Source organism: Empidonax traillii, unplaced genomic scaffold, assembly GCF_003031625.1.
Source record: "Empidonax traillii isolate 1590-97213 ecotype Southwest subspecies unplaced genomic scaffold, ASM303162v1 scaffold48:size2401408, whole genome shotgun sequence".
In the NCBI taxonomy this organism is placed as follows: Eukaryota; Metazoa; Chordata; class Aves; order Passeriformes; family Tyrannidae; genus Empidonax; species Empidonax traillii.
In genome coordinates, this window is record NW_020955241.1 from 313905 (window position 1) to 335469 (window position 21565).

At 38.1% G+C, this 21565-nt stretch overlaps 1 protein-coding gene across 1 annotated transcript in view; it reads right to left on the reverse strand.

Annotated features, from left to right (window-relative positions):
- ADCY2 (adenylate cyclase 2) overlaps positions 1-21565 on the reverse strand; it is a 206652-nt gene that overhangs the window by 165989 nt on the left and 19098 nt on the right. The window contains exon 2 of the mRNA XM_027878943.1: positions 20164-20361. Within this exon, the coding sequence (XP_027734744.1) occupies positions 20164-20361 (198 nt within the window). The remainder of the gene's footprint in view (positions 1-20163; positions 20362-21565) is intronic.

Genomic DNA, 21565 nt, shown 5'->3' on the forward strand with positions numbered 1-21565 from the left:
TATAGGCATAACATTTCTGCATATCAATAACATGAAAGTTTCAGGGGAAAATTTTCAATTATCAGTCACTCAGATGGAAATAAAATTATGTTACTGAACTACTCATAAAGACTTCTATAATAGCCTCCTCATCAGTCCTGGTTGTTTTCTTGTTCCATCTAGATTTAAATCAATATATACTAGCAACAGAGTCAGACTTATCCAGACTTACATGAAGCACTAACACAGTTCTGTTTATTTTGCTGTCTGGACTGTTGCTGCTCATGGTGAATGAAAAGATGCCTGTCTTCCATAAATGTCTGCTTTTGGCATAACTTCTTTCACTGACCCTGTTTTCAAGACTAACGACTTTTATTTCTAGTTCAGCTCTTTCCAGTATGGTATTCACTTAACAAAGCTACATCAGTATATCAAGCTTAAACACACTTGGTGTTTGGCCTTTGGTGCTCATGCAACACGAATTTAAATACAAGGAAAAATATCTACTCCAAAGTCAGTCATGTTTTACGATGGTCTTTTTTTATAGAGGAATTTGGTCTTAGTGGGTTTGGAAGACAAGTAGGTTACCATCTTAAGAGAGATGTCCCTCAGTTTTATGAAATGAAAGAACATACATAAATTCAGGTAACTCAGTGACCCATTACGATTTCTCTAAACAATTCAAAACTCTGAACGCACAAAAACCTCCCACAAGTGCCTGGGAACAACTCTATTTTAAAGCTGACTATCTAAAATCAGCTTCAAATCATAGCTGCAGTCCTGTTTTCCTCTAAAAGCTGATATTTAAAATCAGTCAGAAATGTCAGACAGAATAATTGTTTAACCTTCAGACTTACTGGCAGGTTGTGAGGTTGTTTTCTCTCTGCATTTTATAAGCTAAAATTTGGCTATCGAATAAATCATTCCTTGGCAGCCCTGTTTTTCATTACTGACCAAGTTATCTGGAAGAAAATGTCACCTGTCCCAGCAAAATAGGAAGTTCAATACATCACATAATAAAAATAATTTTTTTGAATGGTTGGGTTTAGTATTTTTTATCATTAGGTAAAATAATCAAGTGGATGCATACATAAAAGTCATGATCCATAAAACATTTATGATAAACAAATAAATAAACCGCTTTATAACAAAGTGTATGTGCTACTCACACAGACACAAGTGGGTGATTCAAGGAAGCAGCTACAGAGGACAAACCCAGCAAAAGCAAAAACAGGAAACCAACCGTGCCTGGTTCTCATTCAATGTTATACTTTCTGTCTAGTTTGAGGGTTGGGGTTTTTTTCCCCCTAAAAAAACCACTACTGGCTCATTTGTAATGAACTTTAGAACCTATATATGACTTCACAACTCTGATGAATTCTGTTATGTCATGGTGCAGCTTCTACTTAAAAACTGTAAACCATAGAGCCCTCTGGCAGGAGAGCCTTTGAACAGCATCCAGCAGCTAAGGGGCAATTGTAAAGCCTTAACTTCTGATGTCGCCTCAAGCAACAATGGTCAAGATAAGGGGAACCAGGAATTTTTCCCAAGCTCCTAAACATTCTGCCTTCTTCTCTTAGGAGGCTGGGAAAAATTCCTGGCAGAGAAGTAAGTCTGTAAATACTAAAGACACCTGGCAGACAGAGGATATCTTTGACTCTTTCTGACAACTCTCCAGATATCTAGAAACTATCTATACATTATATATACAGACTATATATATATACTAGATATTATATATTTATATATACAGATAGTTAGATATTTTGAATTTGAAAACATGCAGTTGCACCTGACAGAGGCTGTTACGAACTGAGACAAGATGGGAGGATGTGATGTTAATCCATCATACTTGTAGTGGCAGAGGGAGCAGCAATTACAATTGGGAAATATAGGAAAAGCAATATTCCACACTTTAAATGATGCAGGACTTATGGACAGCAAAAATTTTGTTACACAGAATACACCTAATATTTCAGGTTACTAGCTAGTTTAGAATTACTGAACACTCTGACCGGTTTATTTTTCCTGATATTATTTTCAAATATTTTTTTAAAAATAGATACTATATACTTTATTTTTAAAGTAGCACAGAACAAGGTCAGATGTATTCCCCGAATGAGAATATGACTGTGAAATCAAAATATGAATGTTCACTCTTAATTTTTCATCTACTGAACTCCTGACAAATCCAGAACCAGGTTCCCAAACATCAAATGACACATAAAGATTCCTGGCTGCTGCTGCTGTTGCCAGATGAGGCCTTCAAGCAGGAATGCTTTAATACCCCTGAACCAGAGCTTTTGAAATGCTTTTCTATAAACTACAAATATACACTCAGATTGGCATCTGGAACATCAGCTGCTTTCCTCCTGCATCAGACTCTGTCACTTCTGCAGCAATTCAGCCACTGTTACATAAGGCAGCACAACAGCAAGACCCAAGAATGCATTATTTTTTTCACAAGAGTAAATCAACTAACCAAACATGACTGAAAGACATGCAAAATATTATTGTAGTCTACATTACATTGATTTTACAGCAGCATAACTATTAGGATGTTTCCAGATTGATTTATGATGTGCTCTCTTGATAGTAGTTCCTGGACTGGATTTAGATTTGTTCAGTGATGAAAATGAGAATTCAGAAGTACTCAAATGAACATTTAAAAACAGTAAAGCGGGGTACAGTGGGTGGAGGAAGATCTGAATATATGCCTACTTCATCCCATTTATCCTGCAGTGCTGGTGGAGCTCTTTGAAGTGTCAGTATGGGGGAAGAAACTGCATTACCCAAATACCATTTACATAATCCGTTTTTTTCACATTTAAAGAAGACATTTCTCTCTGTTGTTACTTTAATTTGTTCCTGGTAATCACACACCTCTGACAATAAATGTAAAATATATGCTAATTTCCTCCATCCTTTCTTCTTCAAAAAAAGAGATCACCTCTAGCAAAGCAAGTATTATCTTTATATGGCACTGCCAGGAAAACTGTACAATTGACTGGCAATTCATTATTGTGCTTCCATCTGCATCCCTTCCTTGCCCTTGAGAAGAAAGAAGTCTCTAACTGCTACTTAGGTTTCTGAAGCTCCAATCAAGTAGAAATAAGATAGACAGATAGATAGACAGATAGATAGATAGACAGATAAATTTTGTATCCATGCCCAGCTTCTGGGGACCACATAATACAAAATAATGTGCATATTCATACAGACTTTTGTTGCAGCTGAAAACAGAAAGTGTATCTATATGAGGACTATATTTACAAAGTAGGGTTGAATTTAAGGCTCTGAGGCATCCAACAGGAGCAGTGTCCAAACCTTTATGTATTATTCCATGCATATGGTTATTTCTGTATTTGTTATCATCCCCATCCAGTATCACACGAAGGCAGATGAACAAATAAATTCAATGCTTTCACACTGTAGAATGATTTTATATTGTCTTCACATTCACCAACACTATAATGGACCCACTCATTTGTGCAACTTTTTTAGGTGTCAATGGATCCTAATTAACCTAGATCCTGTGAGGGAAACCTTCAATGCAAACAAAACCAAGTAGAACCAAGTAGAAATACTTTCTGTAGGTTGCTATACATGTCAGTGCCCACATTCCGAACATTTCACCCACTCTCCATAGCCTGGTGCTCTCTCCAGTTCTCTGCAGTGAGAACAGATTAGTGCTGGTAATACAGAGAGACAGCAAAACAGCTTCAGAAACGTGCTCTTCTCTCATTATAATATCTTCAGATTGAGCATCTGCTCCTATAAATCTTACTTAAGGTTTCCTCCACTAAAAATACAAACACCAGGATCCCCATCACCACTTCCTTCCATGCCCCGTGGGCCCTTCCCCACTGTGCCCCTGGGTCACCGAGCAGAGCAGCTGGCCCCGCTCAGTACTCCCGTGAGCCAACACCGAGCAAACCACTCAATGCTCCCTCACAGCACTGAGGGCTGATGCAGCACGCAGCCCGCCTACTCCATAGGGGGCACAGCAGAGGAGAACACATCTGTTTGCAGCGATTGCAGCCAAACCCCCATCTCTGCACAGTCTCATTCAACAAAGGTACCCCATTTCTTGGTCAAGATAACAATTTCAAGTATTGCTGTCAGTAAAACACTCTTCTCATTTTGCTGATGGCATAGAAGGTACTTATCACAGAATTGTTCAGGTTGGGGAAGACCTCTAAGACCATCAAGTCAAACCATTAGCCCAGCACATTAAAATCTACCACTAAACCATGTCCCTAAGTGCCACAATTACATGTCTTTCAAATACGTCCAGGGATGGAGATTCCACCACTTCCTTGGGTAGTCTGTTCCAGCACTTGACAACCATATCAGTGAAGAAATTTTTACTGATATCCACTCCAAACCTCCCCTAGTGCAACTTGCGGCTATTTCCTCTTGTCCCATCACTTGTCACTTGAGAGAAGTGACACACCTCCACCTTATTACAACCTCCTTTGATTCAAAACCCTTCGCCTTCCCCATACCCACTTTGTCTAACATACCTATGGATTACAGCCGCCCTCCAAACAACCAGCTGCACAGGTGTGCCTCACACAAGCCACTGTGTTACCCCGCTTGTCAATTTCCATGTCCTGCTACAGCTGCAGGTGAGCAATCACACCTTTGATAACTTCATCCAAATGGGAAAGCTCCAATTTTTTCTTATGTCTTCTTCTATTTAATTATTTCAGACAACACCACAAACACATCTCTTATGCAGCCACAAAGGCTTGTGCAACTGGAAGAGCTACCTGGGCCAGCTCCTGATCAGTAGACTGGCATGCAAATGGTGGTAGCACCAGCTGTATGACCATCGCCAGCTCATCAAGGCTGCCCAAGCTCCAACAGCACTGCAGGGTCCTTCCTCAGCCTGTTCCACACTGCTTTTTCACGCTCTTTTCCACTTCTTCCTTTCTCTACGCTTGCCACCTTGCATATTCTCCCAAATCAACACCTGACAAGGAATACTCTCTCTATAGCATTACCTTTATCCATTTTTAAGTGGTCCATGGAGGTCTGATGCTGCTATTGAACTGCAATAAAGCAGGATGTTGCCGAAATGCTGCTGTGACAAGCAATCGATTCTGCTTTGCACGGGCTCCCTGAAAAATCTGAGAGGTAAACACTTCTGACGGTCACTAATCCTCAAATACAATCCAAAGAGGAATTTTCAGTACTTCCACCAAAATTATAGCTGTTGTGTTAAGTACCTGATTTTGTTCTCCTACAGGTAAAACCTTCACTTTTGACTATCACTATAGACAAAACAGTAATTTTTAGCCAAAAAAACTGCTATTTTGCACAAACATACAAAAGATAAAGTAATTAATTACCTCAAAAAGTGCACTACTCTAGGAAAGAAGATACTTTATTAAACTTCATATTCTGAAAGTGATAAATTGCTTCTTTCTCACATCAAAGCACCTCAAGTGGGAAGCTGAGATACTAAGTGCAGAATTTGAGAGTTCTTGGCTTCTGAAACCAAGGATTTTCTGTGTCCTCTTACTGTTTTTAAAGGGCCAAAATAAAAATACAAATAAATAAAACGTTTTAAAAAGTAATTGTAATATGGCATGCAATTTTGCCACATATGTTCTCTCTTGGAAATCAGGTGTAACCAGAGATGAACAAACTTTACTGTTGATATACTTAATAATCTCTCATTTTTTTATTCACCCAAAAGCAAATCTATTGAAGGCTCCATCACAATCTGAATGAAGTTGGTAACAGACGGTATCTGTATCTCATTTGAAATGTAAATGAATCATTCTTGTCTTTTGGGGAACTAGAAGAGACTGCTCTTCAGTCTTGTGGTTAAAAATAACTTTCCACTCGTCCCACACAATATACCCTTTAATGATTACTGCTTAGCATTACTTTCATGATGACCTATTAAACAAATAGGGACATGATGCAGCTTCCAAAACTTAACCAAAGGCAGATATTAAAAATAAAAATAAGCACATGGAATGCAAGACCAGATATCGCACTACGTACAAAAATAACATAGTAAGATTCAGGAAATAGAAAAAAGACAAAATAGGGATGTGAGATACCGCACAGAAGGGCTACAAATTATTGCCAGTCTTGAATGTTCAGGAGAAGGACCCGCTACTCCAGAGAAAATCTCCTATTTGACTTCAGCCCTGCCAAACACTGGAATTGTTCCAGCTGGTACCATGGCTGTTCTCCCTTCTCTTAGAGCAAGCTGAAAAGCCACTACTCCGAGGGCAAAGAGGTTAGATCCTAGGTAACCTTTGTCTATATTCAGGCAAATATCTTTTGATAATCATGATAAAATGCTTGCTTAAGCATAATGGATTAATGACTGCAAAATACTCTCAACTGAGCTCTTCTATGGTAGTTTGTCAATATTTAAACTATGTAAATGTCAAACTGGACAATGGCAATACATCACCTGAGAATTTCTAGCAATAGTAATGTAATTACAACCTTTACAATGCTGTTTTCTCACTGCAAAAGGTTTAAGCTGTAATGAAGAACTCCGGAAAAATCCTACAAGATGTTTCTTTGTAGCTTTTAAGTTTTCTGGACTGGGGACAGAACAAAGCCTTTTGCTAGGAGACAGCTTGGATCAGAGATGCTATTCTGGAAGAGATTTCACTCTGGATACATTGGTGGAAAGACTCGCAGTTCCCCATCACGCTTGTCCCGTTCTGGGGGTTCTGCACACTGAAAGGTATGTAGAAACAGTCAGATGCTTCAGCTATATCTAAATTAACTCAAGTACCAGAGGCTGTATTAGTGTGCTAACTACAAAATTGTGGCAGGGTTCATTTACTGCGTTGACAAAGTCCATTGTCAGTCATTCCCAAACCTCTGAGATCAGATAGGACTTCCTATCATAAAATCAGTAGGCAGTGGGTGGGGAAGAATCTCTCACAAATCAGTCGTGATTATGTCTTAATATTGCATAATTGGGGATAGGAGTTGGGACATGTTGGAGGAAAAGGGGTGGGACTTCAGGAGTAGACGACATATCTGGATAATAAGGATATGGTTTTCCATGAGGCAGTTTGGCAGCCCTGCTTGCTCAGGAACCAGTGATACTGTGGTTTCTCACCCCACCAGCTGCCTAGTGATGCCTCTTCCCTAACTCAAGACTTCAGTTGTGAAAAATGTATAGCCCTAACCCTAAAATACTCCAATACCTCCAGTCAGGAAAACAGTAACACTAGCAAAGTATCACTAGCTTGAGAACTGAGAAATAGGATTTGAAAGTCGCAATTTATTTAACAGTAAGAAGAAATCTAACTGGAGGAACATTTTAATTGCATAGACACGGCTATGAATCTTCTACTATACAGTTACAGTTTAGGTGATGGCTTTTTTTGGAGGATTTCAAGGATAAGACTGCTCAGGATGAAGGAAGGGTTAGAGCACTGCAGTCTTAAACAAGAGGTGTTAGGATTTCATTTTGCTACTGTATGGTTCAACAATTACTATTATACTTTGCCACTTAAGGGGATACTGAAAAAGTAACCACTAAAACCCACTGCACTGGATCTGTAAATGGTTCTTTTTTTCTTCTTTTTTCTTCTTTAATTCCAAGTATAACTAAATACAGAAAATAAACTGGCAGAAAAGCAAAAACTTCACTTTCATTACCAGTAAGACACTGAAGCCATAACATTTTCAGCTGTATTTCATAAGAACATTTTTAGACAAAGTCTTTTTGCCCAGAAATCTCTTTACTCTAAAATATATTCCAAAATTGTGACAAGTTTAAAGTATTACTTCATATTGCATGACTTCAACAACAGACCCTGCCTAAAAAGAATGACATCCTCATGCATATTCCAAATTAAAATAAATCTATTCAAAACACACACTCCCTCTTGGTAGTGTTATTTTTTTTCAAACACCTGGGGAGTCATATTAATATTAGTATGTCAAGTGTTAAATTGTATTTAAAAATATATAAGATAAATTTTCCTAACTAAAATACTTGACGGTGTGATGTATTCAAGAAGCAATTTCCTTAACAGCAAGAAACCTTACTAGAGTCACATGATCTAGTAAGATACTGCAGCCTGAAATACACAATCTTGTTGACCTTCAGTACTTCTAAATTGTTCCCGGTTTTATAGCCCTGTTGTTTGCCATTCCATTTCTATCCGTTGCCACTGAGTACACAAATAACAAGAGCTGAAAGTCTATTTTCTGTACAAACAAAATGCACGCTGCTTTATGCCTTCTCAACCAGGGATTTTATTTACCATCTGCTTACACTGACTTATCACTAAGGGCTGTACTTCTTTCACAGTTTTAACACAACCCTTCTTCATCTCTCCCTTCACCCATTCTCCATCCATGCTGCTGGCCAGCTCCCAGAAAGAAGGAAAATACCAGAGTAGCATGAAAAAACACAACAGGCATCACTTTTGCACAAGCCATTACTTGCCTGCATGCCCAGATCTCCACACTGCAGGAGCAGAGGTGCACAGCTTTCCTCACACTTATAGGTGGCTTTTTTCCCAGTACTGAAACCAGAGGAACTTGGGATCAACTCCCAAGGGTTGTGGCCAGTTTTTTTGCCTCTGTCCTCCCAACACCTTTACACAGCGACTCCAATGTTCCTGCAGCTCAGCCTCTGCACACTGAACAGCCCAGGGGCACAGAATTCTACTCATGGAAACAGCAAGAAGCAGAGGCCAGACACAGTGGTGTGGGCTTCTGTCCTGACTATAGTCTTCTCCCACTCTCACTGAAACTGCAGCCATCCTGAACAAAGGGGAACATCTCAACTCCTGATAAAGAAGGTAAAAAAACCCTCAAACAACAGCCAAGAAAACCCTGGTGTAAGAATTGCAACAAAACTGTATAAGCACGAAAACCTGAAACCTGACATTTTACCAAGTAAAACCCATATGATATGCAGTTGCTCAACATGGAAAAGAGAATACAAACCCTGCGACAGCACAAGAGGCAAAGTTTTTCTGTTCTGCATTTCTATATTATGTGAAGTCACCAATCTGTGATCACAACTACTAGCTAAATAATAAGTTACAGAAATTATGCAAATTCTATGGATCCAGAAAGATTTTCCTTTTTTAGCTTCAGTGGCCACTGTATGTCCCTGCAATATTGTAAAACGCTGTTTCCAAAATGTTCACATGGTTTGAGAAAAGTAGTACTTACTGAAATATGATTAAAAGTAAGCAAGGAGAGATGAGAAGAAAAGGAATTAAGGGGTATTAAAGCACAGATTTTTCTGCTAGCCCCTCTGGAGAAATATGTCCTGTAACATTCTGCCTACATCACTAATGAGTACGGAACTCTTGGGGTAATCTAGAGGAAATCATAGTATAGAAATAAGTATGATTCACACATGGTAATATGCATTTATTGCACTTTTCTGCATTCAGGGCTTTGTTATCAATCAGTATTTCTCTTTCCAGTCTTCATCTGATCAAAGAAACATGACCTTTCTCAATTTTTTTTGCACATCAACCCAATAATTTAAATGGAATTTAATATGCAAATTAATGTCATTCAGACCACATACTTTCCTTCCATTGTCAGTATGCTGGGTCATCCAGTAGACCTCGCAGTTTATCTACATCAGACCTGACAAATGGTAACTGACATTCTTAAATAAGTTTCTAAATACTGAACAAATTCTGGTTACTGCAAAACGAAAATAAAAGGCAATCCACATCTACCCTAGTAAGACTGTAACCACATCTATGTGAAAGCCATTTAAAACACCGATTTACGCTTGTTTATATAGGCGTGTAAGTAACATGTACACACCGACAGGAACCATCATTAGATAAACATATGTAGTCATAAAGGATAATCAGAGCATCACAGGGAAAAAAAAGACTTACTCAAATCTCTGCCTCATTTAATGGCGATAAGATTTTTTTGTTTTATGGAAAGTAGAGTTTTTCAGATATGTGTGTTTAATATGATTTTTTAGTGTAAACCTTTTTTATATGGTAGACTGTTTAATCCATTTCCTTCATCACTGGACATTATTTGCAAAAAAAACCCTGAATGATTAAGGCTAACAACAGCATAATAAAGAAAAATTTACTGCCACATTTACTTAGGATCAATTCCACCCCAAATTAACAAAAAAAAAAAAAATTCACAAAATCTCAAAGATAAAGCCATAATACTCTGTAAGTTTACATTACCAACAAAGAGAAAAAAACCCTTTCCATGCATTTTTTTTCTTCCCTTTTTTTTTGTGTGTGAAGGAGGGGGGACGCGGGGGAGAGGCAGAACTACAAGTGTGGTCAAGCAGAAAATAACAGAACTCTAACTGAGCTCTCAAATATTTGAACTTGCAAGACTATCCCTGTCATAATGACACCTAAATAGTGTTATTTATGAGAAAACTCATCTGTATTGAATGAGGCAAAAACTACTCTTATGAAGAATACAGCTGGCTGCAAGACAAAAAATACAGTGTGATAACAAGTATACTAAACTGAGGAAAGGCTGTCCTCATTAATAAGTGGGAAAGGAAACAACTGTCAGTAAATGTGAGAAGGTGTTACAAACTCGGAAGGAAATATGAAAGGAAGAGGTGACAGAAGAATACAAAAGAATCGTGAAATAACCAAAACAAGCAGAAAATAGTCAACGGACATTCGTACTACAAATGTGCAAACTGATAAATTACAGAGAGCATCTCAAACTGGGATATTACAACAAGTAAGAAATCTCGAAAGAACTTATGTTGAAAGAAACTATGCAGTGTACAACATGCAAATTACTGTGCAATGCCACATGAAGACACAAGACGGAGATTGTAGTTACTAAGTTATCACTTCACCTGCCATTTTGATTCTTGGAAAACAAACATATTTGCAGGTCAGTGAAGTGTTACAGAAATCAGAACATTTAAAAAGAGATTCAGGCTTGCCAATTTAAGCAAAGATAATGCCCTGAAAAGTAAGATACAAAATTTACATACCTATATAACTTAGCTAAAATCGTATGTACAAGAAGCAAATAAGAAAAATGCAACCTAGAATTCAACATAATTAATATGTATTTAGTGTTCAAAGTAAATCTTCCATAACAGTATAGTCCAAGAACTTCAGATATTGACACTACTGATAAATATTTTATTTTACAGCAAGTTTATTTTAAGCTATAAAAACAATATGAAGGTTTGGAGTAGTAACAAAATGTACCTTTTCCCTAACTGGCAAAACAGCACATGCCACTTTGCATGAAAACATTATTTATTTTTTGAAGCCTTGTTAATGCATCTATGTGGAGGGACAGAGGGTGGGATTTTTTCCCCTGACAGGCTTTTCTTTTCCTGTGACACTGGTCCAGGAGAGCTAGCTTTTCTGCAAAATTGAAGCTGGGAGATGTTGTGTTCCTCTGATATAGATCTCTCAAATAGTTACTGATTCCCTTTTGAAAGACTGCTCCTTTTGAAACCTGCCTCCTGAAAGTCATCTTGCCCTTCCTGTTCTCAGCCCTCCTCCAAAAGAGTCTCATATATTACCTAAAGAAGCAGCAGAATCATAAAAGATAAATACCTCTGGGATTTTCCTTCATCAACACTGAAATGTTGTCTGAGAATTGACTATTATCTTAGTCAGTTATCTTTCTCCTTCCTCTTTTTCTAGACAGCCTATTGATGAATTAAACCAATATAAACATCAAAGCTATGTCCCAATAAACAAGCACCATACACTGGTTTGTATACAAAAAAACCTGTCACATAGAAAAATAAAACAAAAAAGTCACTAGATGAATATGAATAACCGCTTGAAAGAACATCTGTTTTCTATTTCTCAATGAATTTACAATTTATAATTATTTATGTAACTTATATTTTAATTATAATTATTACTAGAAACCTCAGCTTAACCACGTGAAATCATGCAGTATCAGAATCCTATGACATAATTATATTTGTGCACTTAAGATACCTTTAAAAATTAATTTACATAGATTTTACAAATTATATTTTTCTATGAATATATAAAACTTAACACCTTCTACAACCCATACTGAATGGGCCTTACTACACTTCACATGTATTTCTACCTCTTTATCTCTTACTTTTGTAAAACTCTACAAACTTAGCACCTTGCTCAACAACAAACCAGCAGACCATATGGCTTTCTTTCAAATATTAGTTAATTTAAGGTAATGTTTCCTAATATCTGCATAACTCTGCAGATTTGCATCCTGGCAAGTGAAACTGAAAGGCATTGCACATCCAGAATGTTATAAATTGCTGGCACATGGGGGAACATTCTGTTACCTTCTTCCTAGACTAAAAGCAAAGCCAACCTCTGACAATACAAATACTATGATTATTATGATGCTTAAAGCTTTATAAAAGCTGCAGTAACAGGGAACACTCCCAAACAATAAAACTGAGGTCTTCTTATGCAGCTTATAGGAAGAATTTTCACCCTCTATTTTATTTTTCTTTGAGCAATAGCTCACCAGCTAAATTATTACATCAGTAGAAACCTGCAAACAGAATCAGATTTAAAACAAAAGGCAAAAACATTACCAAAGCTCAGAATCTACAATGAGACGTCCTTTCATCACATAATTCACAGAAATAAAAGCATACAATATTACGTTCAATGGTTTTGTAAAGGTGCATGCTTTCCCATGGCCAGGAAGTGTGCAAGGTCAAAGAGCTTAAACCAACAGACTAATGCAGTGTCATGACAAAACCGTCCCTCCTGGAAGTCAGGTAAACTGTTACATTTCTGAGTGAAAAACACTTCCAATGAATGGTAAACTTGCATGGTTTCCCTAAATAACACGTGCTAGCAAGAAGTACTGGATAGCTTCTTTAATGGTTCTCTGGTAGCTCTATCACACAAGTAATTTTTAACTATATATGTATTAGGAAATTATTAAATGTTTATTTCCTAATGTCAAACCAGTTATTGCGCACATAAGAAGCCATATAAATTGATTAAATTATTCATTTTAATTTGTCATTTGGTCTCGATGTCAGCAACATCAGAATAATAGGATGATATATAAAATTAGCATTGCTTAGTTTCAGCACTCTCAGAAACATTAATATTTTTATTGATAAATGTTACTTTCCATCAAAGAGAAGACTCTTACCACATTCAGTTCTGCATATTCATCTCTCACATTTTTATTGTAATTCAGCATGTACACTTCCCTTAGCAAAATTCATTCACATGACTTGCACTGCAAATATCATGCCATAATTAAACTATGCAATATCTTGATGAAAACTACAATCAGCTCAGCCTTTGTACTTAAATGTCCCCTCCAAGATGAAAAAATCACTACAGGAAATGGAGTCAAGAAAAACAAACTATCAGGAAAAAAAGGGTTTCATATGGTTCTTCCAATAACATCCAAGACACATCCAGTCTCTTCTACTGTATTTACATCAAACCTCTCTCATAAATGTTAAAAGAATGCCTAAAGAAAGAAATAGACCAAGATTATTATTCTCAGATGTTTTAAATTTTGAGACTACTTCTCCATAAGAACACTGGAAGGATAAAAGATATTTAAATAGCAAAAAGTCCATGTCCCTGTTATTGAAGACACTGAATGACTCCTAGCTAAGAGCAGCATTCCACTGTAAAATCAATTCATTATTTTAATCCTTATTATCCTGAGGATATTAGCCACTCCACAAAAACAGTGCCCTAATGGCTATGGGATTTATTCCAATTTTCAGTTTAATTTTCATTATTGGCCAGATGATTTTTATTTTGGGGGGGGGGTGGTATGTGTGTATGTGTCACTAATTCTTTATCTTCTGTAGCTTCTCCTCAAATTTGCTGCCTGCAACCATGGACTATCTGTAGATGGCAGTCACACTACTCTCAACATTCTTCTCTTCTGAGGATCTATACCCAAGACAAGCTCTTCTCATCTCCTTTCACAAAATTCACCTTTATCCTGGTGATCTTGCTTAATTATCTCTATATTTATTCCTGTTTCAGTTTAACTTTTTGAATAAAGGTCACTAGAAATGTACATAGTCATCGAGGCAAGGATTCATCTTCAGGTGGATACTTTGCCATCATAACTGAGTCTTTTCTGGATGCATGTTCTAATGATCCAGTGATCAACTAATGCTTCCTCTCTTCATTCTGCTTATCCTTGCTCATTTTCCACTGATGAACTCAGACTGTAGATGAAGCTTCTTCTGTTATTCCCCAAATGCAGATACCTCACATTTCCTGTTATTAAATTTCATCTTGCTGCTATTACTGCAGTCTTCAAGGTCAAGCTTTTGTTCCCCATAACATTGTGATCTTTCTCTGTATTAGGAATCCTTGAACTGGGTCATCAACAAATTTCATTACAGCACTGACATTCTGTCACCCCATCACTAGTAAAAAGCACTAATAAAGGCAAACATTCTCCAGAGAGCTCCCTGAGAAATCCAGCCAGCAATCTTCCTCCTGCCTGATGCCCTCTGAAGTCACACTATCTGCCATCTCCCCTCACCTACATGTACAGTTACTTTAATAATGGTCACCCCCTCCACCAGTGCTTCTAGTCGTCTGTTTTGCACTAAAAAAAGAGGTGTTTGTTTTTGTTTTTTTTTTCAAAAATACATTCCCTATTTAAAACAGTAACCAGTTCTCTTTCCACAAACTAGCCTAATGCACTGCCATGCCATAGCAAAGTTCAAGAATGGCATGTTAGTTGTGCCAATAGGGATTCCAACACACACTATTTTACTATATCAATCTACTATATTACTGATTTTAAGAACTGGTAGGCCTCTAATATTTCATCTTTTCCCTGTCCTCTATCCAGATATAGTCATACCAGACTTGATAAACACATTTAAATGCCTTGCTATTAAGCCTGTGACTTCATATCTCTCTAAAAAAAAAATTAAGATAAAAATCATCTGTTCTTCTCCTTCCTCGAATATAACTGAAAATATGGCATATAGTTGTGGATTGTGGGTTTCTTCTTTTTTCTGTCACTCCTTATCCTAAAGCACAGGATCACTGCTTGGCAGTATCTTTCCGTTTCATACCACTTTCCTGGTTTTCTTCATGTCCTTTTTCAGGTGACTATTCACCTACAAGGTACTGAACCATGTTCCTACAAGATTTGATTCAGGATCCTCATTCCTGAGAGTTTGATTAATATTGAACTTAAAAAAATGTCAAGTATTCTTCACACTCCAGAGCATGAACCAGTGGTATAGCATTAACTCATCCTTACTCAGCTGTGCTGCAGGCACTTCAATGATACCTGTCTTGTGTTCCTCAAACATCTAATTTTTTATTTTTTCTTTTTGCATTGCTTAACAACAAAACCTGTTATTAGTAATTTACAGCAGGGCTGACTTCAGGTCCCAAGCAAGATGCAGAAAGCAGACCCAATGTAATTCCTTAAAAAGGCAATTCTTCTCCTTTTGCAGACCCATTGGCTCACCCATGGTCTAATACAGGAGCTAATAACTATAACCACAGAAACTCTGTGCAGGCCCTCCTCACCCCACAGCACAAGACAGACTGATACTCGCAGGAGCTATGCTAGTATAAAAAAAAATAACATTATAAATACTAGGGCATAAAATTTTGCCCACACCTTGTAAACCAGGACTGCTCCAAGGCCTGAACTTCATGAACCATTTCATATCAACACATTAAAACAAAACAAGAAAGTGCTTTAAATTCAGCTCAAAAAGTAAAATTTAAGCTAAAATAATCAAGTATATATTCTAAACACATCATTCTGGATAGTTTTTTTTTTAAACCATAAGTGTCAAATTCCGCTCGAAGTAATTTTCTGTGCTGTAACTGAATATAGAGAAGGAGGAACACATCTGGTGCCTGTGCTGTGCAAATGTATTTATAATTAAATAGAATTGAACACCAAAATCCTGCAATGATAGAATTCATTAGACTAGTATAATGCTGTATAATTACTCTTTTTTTATATCATCTACTGCATGCTTCAAGAGCTCTTTTTACCCACTGATATCAATGTGCTATGACATATTTACTTACACCCTGCATAAAAGGCTGAGGAAGTATTAGACATGTCAGAGGGTGACATGGAAAGGCGACTGTTGTACAATAGCTACACTGTCAGTGAAACAAGAGGAAACTAATTTCAATTCATTCCCTGGCATGAAATTCTACAGATAGAGACTGGATTTACATTTTGAAAGGAAAGGTACTTCATTCTATAGTAGGAAAGAGTCCTAACACGACAAAATCAATACATCACCTTTTCTGACCAGAACTCCCTACTCAGCTCGCCTGCCTTGCATTACTGGCTCTCTACCAACACACCATCTAAAGATTTCCACATGGACCTTGCTAAGTAAGCATCACTCTTGGGTCCTTCCTCACTGAAACCATGTCCACACACTACTGCTCACACCTTAGAGCTGAAAAAAATTTGCTGGCAGGGAATCGCTCCCGCTGAGCCTCGGCATGACCTGCTTTGCTGTACTTCTTTCCTACTCACTCAGGTGTCTCGCAATTCCATGCAGGCGGGCCAGTTTACCTCCTGGGCTCTAGCACAGTGTAGTGCGTGAAGGTCCTAGAAAGGCATCCAAGTTCCCTGGGCCAGCAGGAAAAACCAGGGGCTGCACTGTCAAGTTTGGCAGTGACAGAAACTTGGGCTGACACCAGTAAGAGAGGGTGGCCACACTTCTTTAAAAAAATTTGTCAGGTACCAAAGACATACGCCATCACTGTTCCAATCCTGTGAAGCCACCCACTGCCTCCCTAAGGCATGCTCCACCTTCCTCTCAGTGCACTCGCTGTTTTTCGTTGTCAGTGCAGAGGAGTAAGGGAGCTTGGACTGACTTAAGAAGTTAGTTAGTAAGGCTGATAGTGCAAATATCCTGGCTCCTGTCATGAACAGGTTAGTGATGATGCCCAAGCAGACCAGTGACAATAACAGCCTTTGGATCAGGCTCAGCAGGCAACTGCAGAGCCAGTATGGGGATTGCAGACCAGCCCAAGGGACAAAGTAACTGTCCACAGCTGCACTGTCTTCCCCCTTCAAACAGTGGCCAGATACCTACCTGATAACAGCTTTCTCTCCAAAGATGTAACTGCAGCCAAAGAAGAGTCAAGGAGACTGATAAAAAGGGTCTGCAGGGACAGCAAAAAGATAGCTGAAACCAATTATGATTTGCACTTATTTCACATCAGCCTACAGGTTTCTAATAAAAAAAAGACAACAGTGGCCCTGACCAGCCAATTCACTTCCAGCCCTCTACTAATCGTGAAAGTTATTTGAGCTATGTGCCTGCAGGCTCTGGAGGAAATGCTCTGCATTAAATATATATTGAGTTCCTAACCAGAACAGTCTCTCTCAAGTGGTATTTTTTATTGTAAACAAAAGCTGCAAAAGTTCACACCTAAGGTTCCTTAAGATAACAGAGAAAAACTATATTTAGCAGTCGCAAACAGCCGAGAGACATATGAAAATCATTAAGCCAAAATTTAAAAGATGCAGTGTTCTCATTCAAAGGGAGAAGGCTTGTGCACAAACGACAGAACAACATGCTTTCTTCTATCAACCTTGGTATGCAAAAAATCTATCTTTCAATAGCTTATTATTAGGAATTTATTAGGAAATGCCATATTTTTACAAGCTTAAGATTCAGGGGACATGAAAGATATGATGAAAAGAGTATTTTTAAACTCTGCTGGACCAGAACAAAAGTTAAGCTGTAATTTGAAGAAAATTAAAATAAAGCACTTGTTTAGAAAGTAACTGTACATGAACTGGCTCTTTCTTCTATTTTCATAATTTTATAATTAGTTATGTTGACAGGGACATATTTGAAACTGAACTAATTTAAATTTTACATCATGTCTCCTTCCTTTCATAAAAAGCATAAAGGAATGACAAAAACACCCCTAATATGCCAAGCAAAGTGGTTTAAAGATTCGCAAGACATCAAACTTCAACAAAGCAGCTGCCAGTGATCACTGAGGAAGGAAATTTCAGACTTGCTTTCATGTATGGAGAGAGAATGTGGAGAGAGAATGTATAAGAGAAAATACCGATTATTGACCTGCACATTCTTGATGCAAAGCAAACAAAACACCAGCATCACAGGCATACACAGCAGTATTTTATTGCTCAAAGCTCTTTTTCAGATGTTCGAAAACATCTAACCTGCAATTACTCTATTGTGTAAGGTGTCAAATTCCCAGAAATATTCCCATATTTCCAGTTTACTCTTAACTGACAATAGGCAAAAGTACACCTACAAAAGCAAATCCACAAAAGTGCACTGCTATTCAACACAGAAAAATGTGCGTTTGGGGAAGCGAAGGGTCCCACTGCAGGAAGTCACAGGACCTCGGACTCCCAGCAGGGGCATGGAGCCCCTCTGGCACAGCCCCTCTCCCGCCAAATGCCAAAGACATCTGCCGCGGGACCCAGGCGTTCTGGAAAATCCCTGCCCACTCTCAGCTGGAGCCTGCACAGCACTGGGCAAGGCGGCTGCCCAGAGTCGGCTGCTGCTGCTGGCAGAGCAAGTGATGCAGCTCCCTCCCAAATATCCTTTTCTCCAAGCAACACTTGCACGCAAAGTAAGGAGCAGACTGAGACATCAGAGGAGTTGTGTCCTGGCAACCTGCAGCAAGACAATGCCTTTTCCCGGAGCTCTAGAGCCCTTCCTGCCTCACAGAGCCAGCCGTGTCCCTGGGATGCTGTGGCAATGTCTACATTTTTCCAAAGAGGAAAGCAAAGGAGGACAAACCATCTTCATGGGCTAAAAACAACCTCGGGACCAAAACATCAGTATCCCGCTTACATCTCTTGTAGGCCATATGCTTTTGAAAATCATTATTCTATCTTTCACATACCAAAATTAAACTCAGTACAATCTGTAATGAACAAATAATACGGTTAATTAAATATTTGCATCTAAGCTTGAAAGTCTGAAATATTCTAGCATGACTTCCCACAACTGGCAATGAAACATATCAGAAAAGTAAGACCATATGAATTATCTAGACCTGATATCACAAAGATACAGAGACTCCCATGGTGAAATCCTTATCTAGAGAAAAGTATTTCATGTTCTGATTTGCTTTCTATTACATGCAAGTGTGGTCTGCTTTGGCAGTTTCAAATACTGAAAAGAAAAAAAAATTGGAAGGAGGTTTCTTACATAATTAATCCCAGAACCTTTCAAGAAAATGAAAATATAAAGTCAACCACAAAGGTAAGGGCTCCAAAAGTATTGCAAACATACACTAGTAAATTAAATAATTTGAATTAAAGAATTTAAAGGAACTATCTGCATACTTAAAGTTCAGTATTTGCATAAGTCTTTGCAAGATCTGAATAACAAGTGAGACAATTTGTTTCAAGTGTATCTCAAAGACCTAGAAGGCATTCTGGATAGAGCAATACCATTTAAAGGTTATACTAAACTCATGGAACTAGCATGAAATTTTAGAAGACAAATTTATATGCTTGAAATATTTTTTTTCCATCCTTTGAAGAGTTTTAAAATTATTTTAACAGGAGTATTCCCACACAGAGCCGTTTGGGGAAAAGAAAATAACATGGAAGAACACAGAAGAATCGATCAGGCACATCATTGGATATTGTACATCATTTATTGATGTTTCAAAAGTGCTGCCATTAGGCTGCAATTATATTTTGCTTTGTCTCCGTTACAAAATTTAAAAAATGTCTAAGGTACTTCACTGCTTCTCTGCTCACTCATTTCCCTAGACAAGTAAGGAAACTCCCAGTCCTTTTTCTCACATGTTGCTAGAGAACATCTTGAAAACCACAGAAAGCCTACACTGAGAGCTCAAACGTTTTAAACTGAAGAAGATAGCATCAGCAGTGCTGAACAAAGCTAGCACTTCTGCCATATTAATTGGTCACTAGAAACAAATATTCACTATATAAAGAAGCTGGTGATTGGATTCAAATATTCATTAAACAGAGAAGCTTAAAAATATGAAAGCAAAGTCCTCCAAATATTTCCTAATATATCCTAAGTATGCACATCTCTGGTATTTATAAAATAGATGCAGGGAGTCTCAGCGTGCAACCACTTAGTCACAAAACCATTTTACGAAATGTCCCATAAAAATGAATGTGAATGCTATTGTATAGAATGGTTCTTGGAAATTTACCCAACAGAAGTAAAATCAGTAATAATGGCAGTCTTACCTGGTCCCAGGGACAGATGATTCCTCCAAAACACATAAAGAGATATCCCATGGCAACAAGACACACCCAGACCACCAGAGAAAATACACGAAGCAGCTTCTTAAATACAGGTTCTACGCAGACAAGGATAAATATAGCAAAAAAAATTGCTAGGGCAGTTGGAACAGTTATTAAAAACGCCACGTGGTCTTCAACTTCCTGGAAAGAGAGGAAAATTAAAAGGTAGTTAAAAACTAAGGTGTTTAAGCGTCAGACAACAATAACATAGTCTAAACTTATGGTACATGGAGATCCCAGAAATCCATGATTGGATATCAAAAGCGAGTTCAATCAAAATAAATTTTTTTTCTCGGTAAGAAGCTGTTCGTAACTACTCCTGTAACTATTAACCACAGTACTGCGTGCTACTTCTTTTACTAATTTGAGCTGCAGAGGGCTGTGAGAGGGCTGCACAACATTAGGAGGCTGAGATAGCTAGCTAGTTTCGAGTGCAGTCTGCAGTGGACCCAAAGCCTGTGGCCAACAAGCCAACAACTGCACCACTGGCGCACACACAGAAGGGAGAGGGGCAGATGATGCAGAACAGTGGCAGCTTGCAACAGCACGGACCCAAAGGAGGAAGAAACTTTCCGTGAAGCCTGGGATGCCCTTACACTGAATCACGTCAGTGCTCTGCAGACCAAAGATGAAAAACCTGTCACATCAGGAGATGAGCAAGGCAGTCCTATTTGCTTCCTGTGTAAAAACCAACACAACTAAAAAAACATGATGGGTGACAATAGTAGGTGACTTTCTTCTGAGAGGTACACAGGCACCCATGGGCCGACCTGACGCACCCTAGAGAGTTGTGAGGCTGACTGGGGACTAGTATCAGGGATGTCACCAAGAGACTACCAAGCCTCATAGAGCCCACCATTACCCACAGCTGTTGTTTCACCAGTGGTCAACAGTGATACAGCCAGGAGCAATCTGAGGAGTGACAAGAAGGATTACAGAGAGTGGTGGTAATGGAATATGGAGTGCAGGTAGTTTATTCACCAATCCTCACCAAACTAAAGTTGCCAGAGGAAGGGAACCTCAATCCATTCCACTCCATGTTTTGCTTCTGCTTAAAATATTTGTCTGGTAGGACAGACTCTAGATTACATGTATACATTTTTTCCTAGCAACTACTTACTTCAAAATGTAGCGAACAACACCCAGAGCAAGGACTAGAATGTAACTTGAAGTAAGTTTCAGAATAATAAATATTTAAATTTATTTACAGAACTTACTTGGAAATTACTACCATCTTAAAATCATCTAACAGATTCATTAAAAAGGAATAAATATTTGATTTTTCACAATCCTGCCTGTAAAATACATACTAATGTCAGGCCAACAAAAGCAGGCCCTGTAAGGA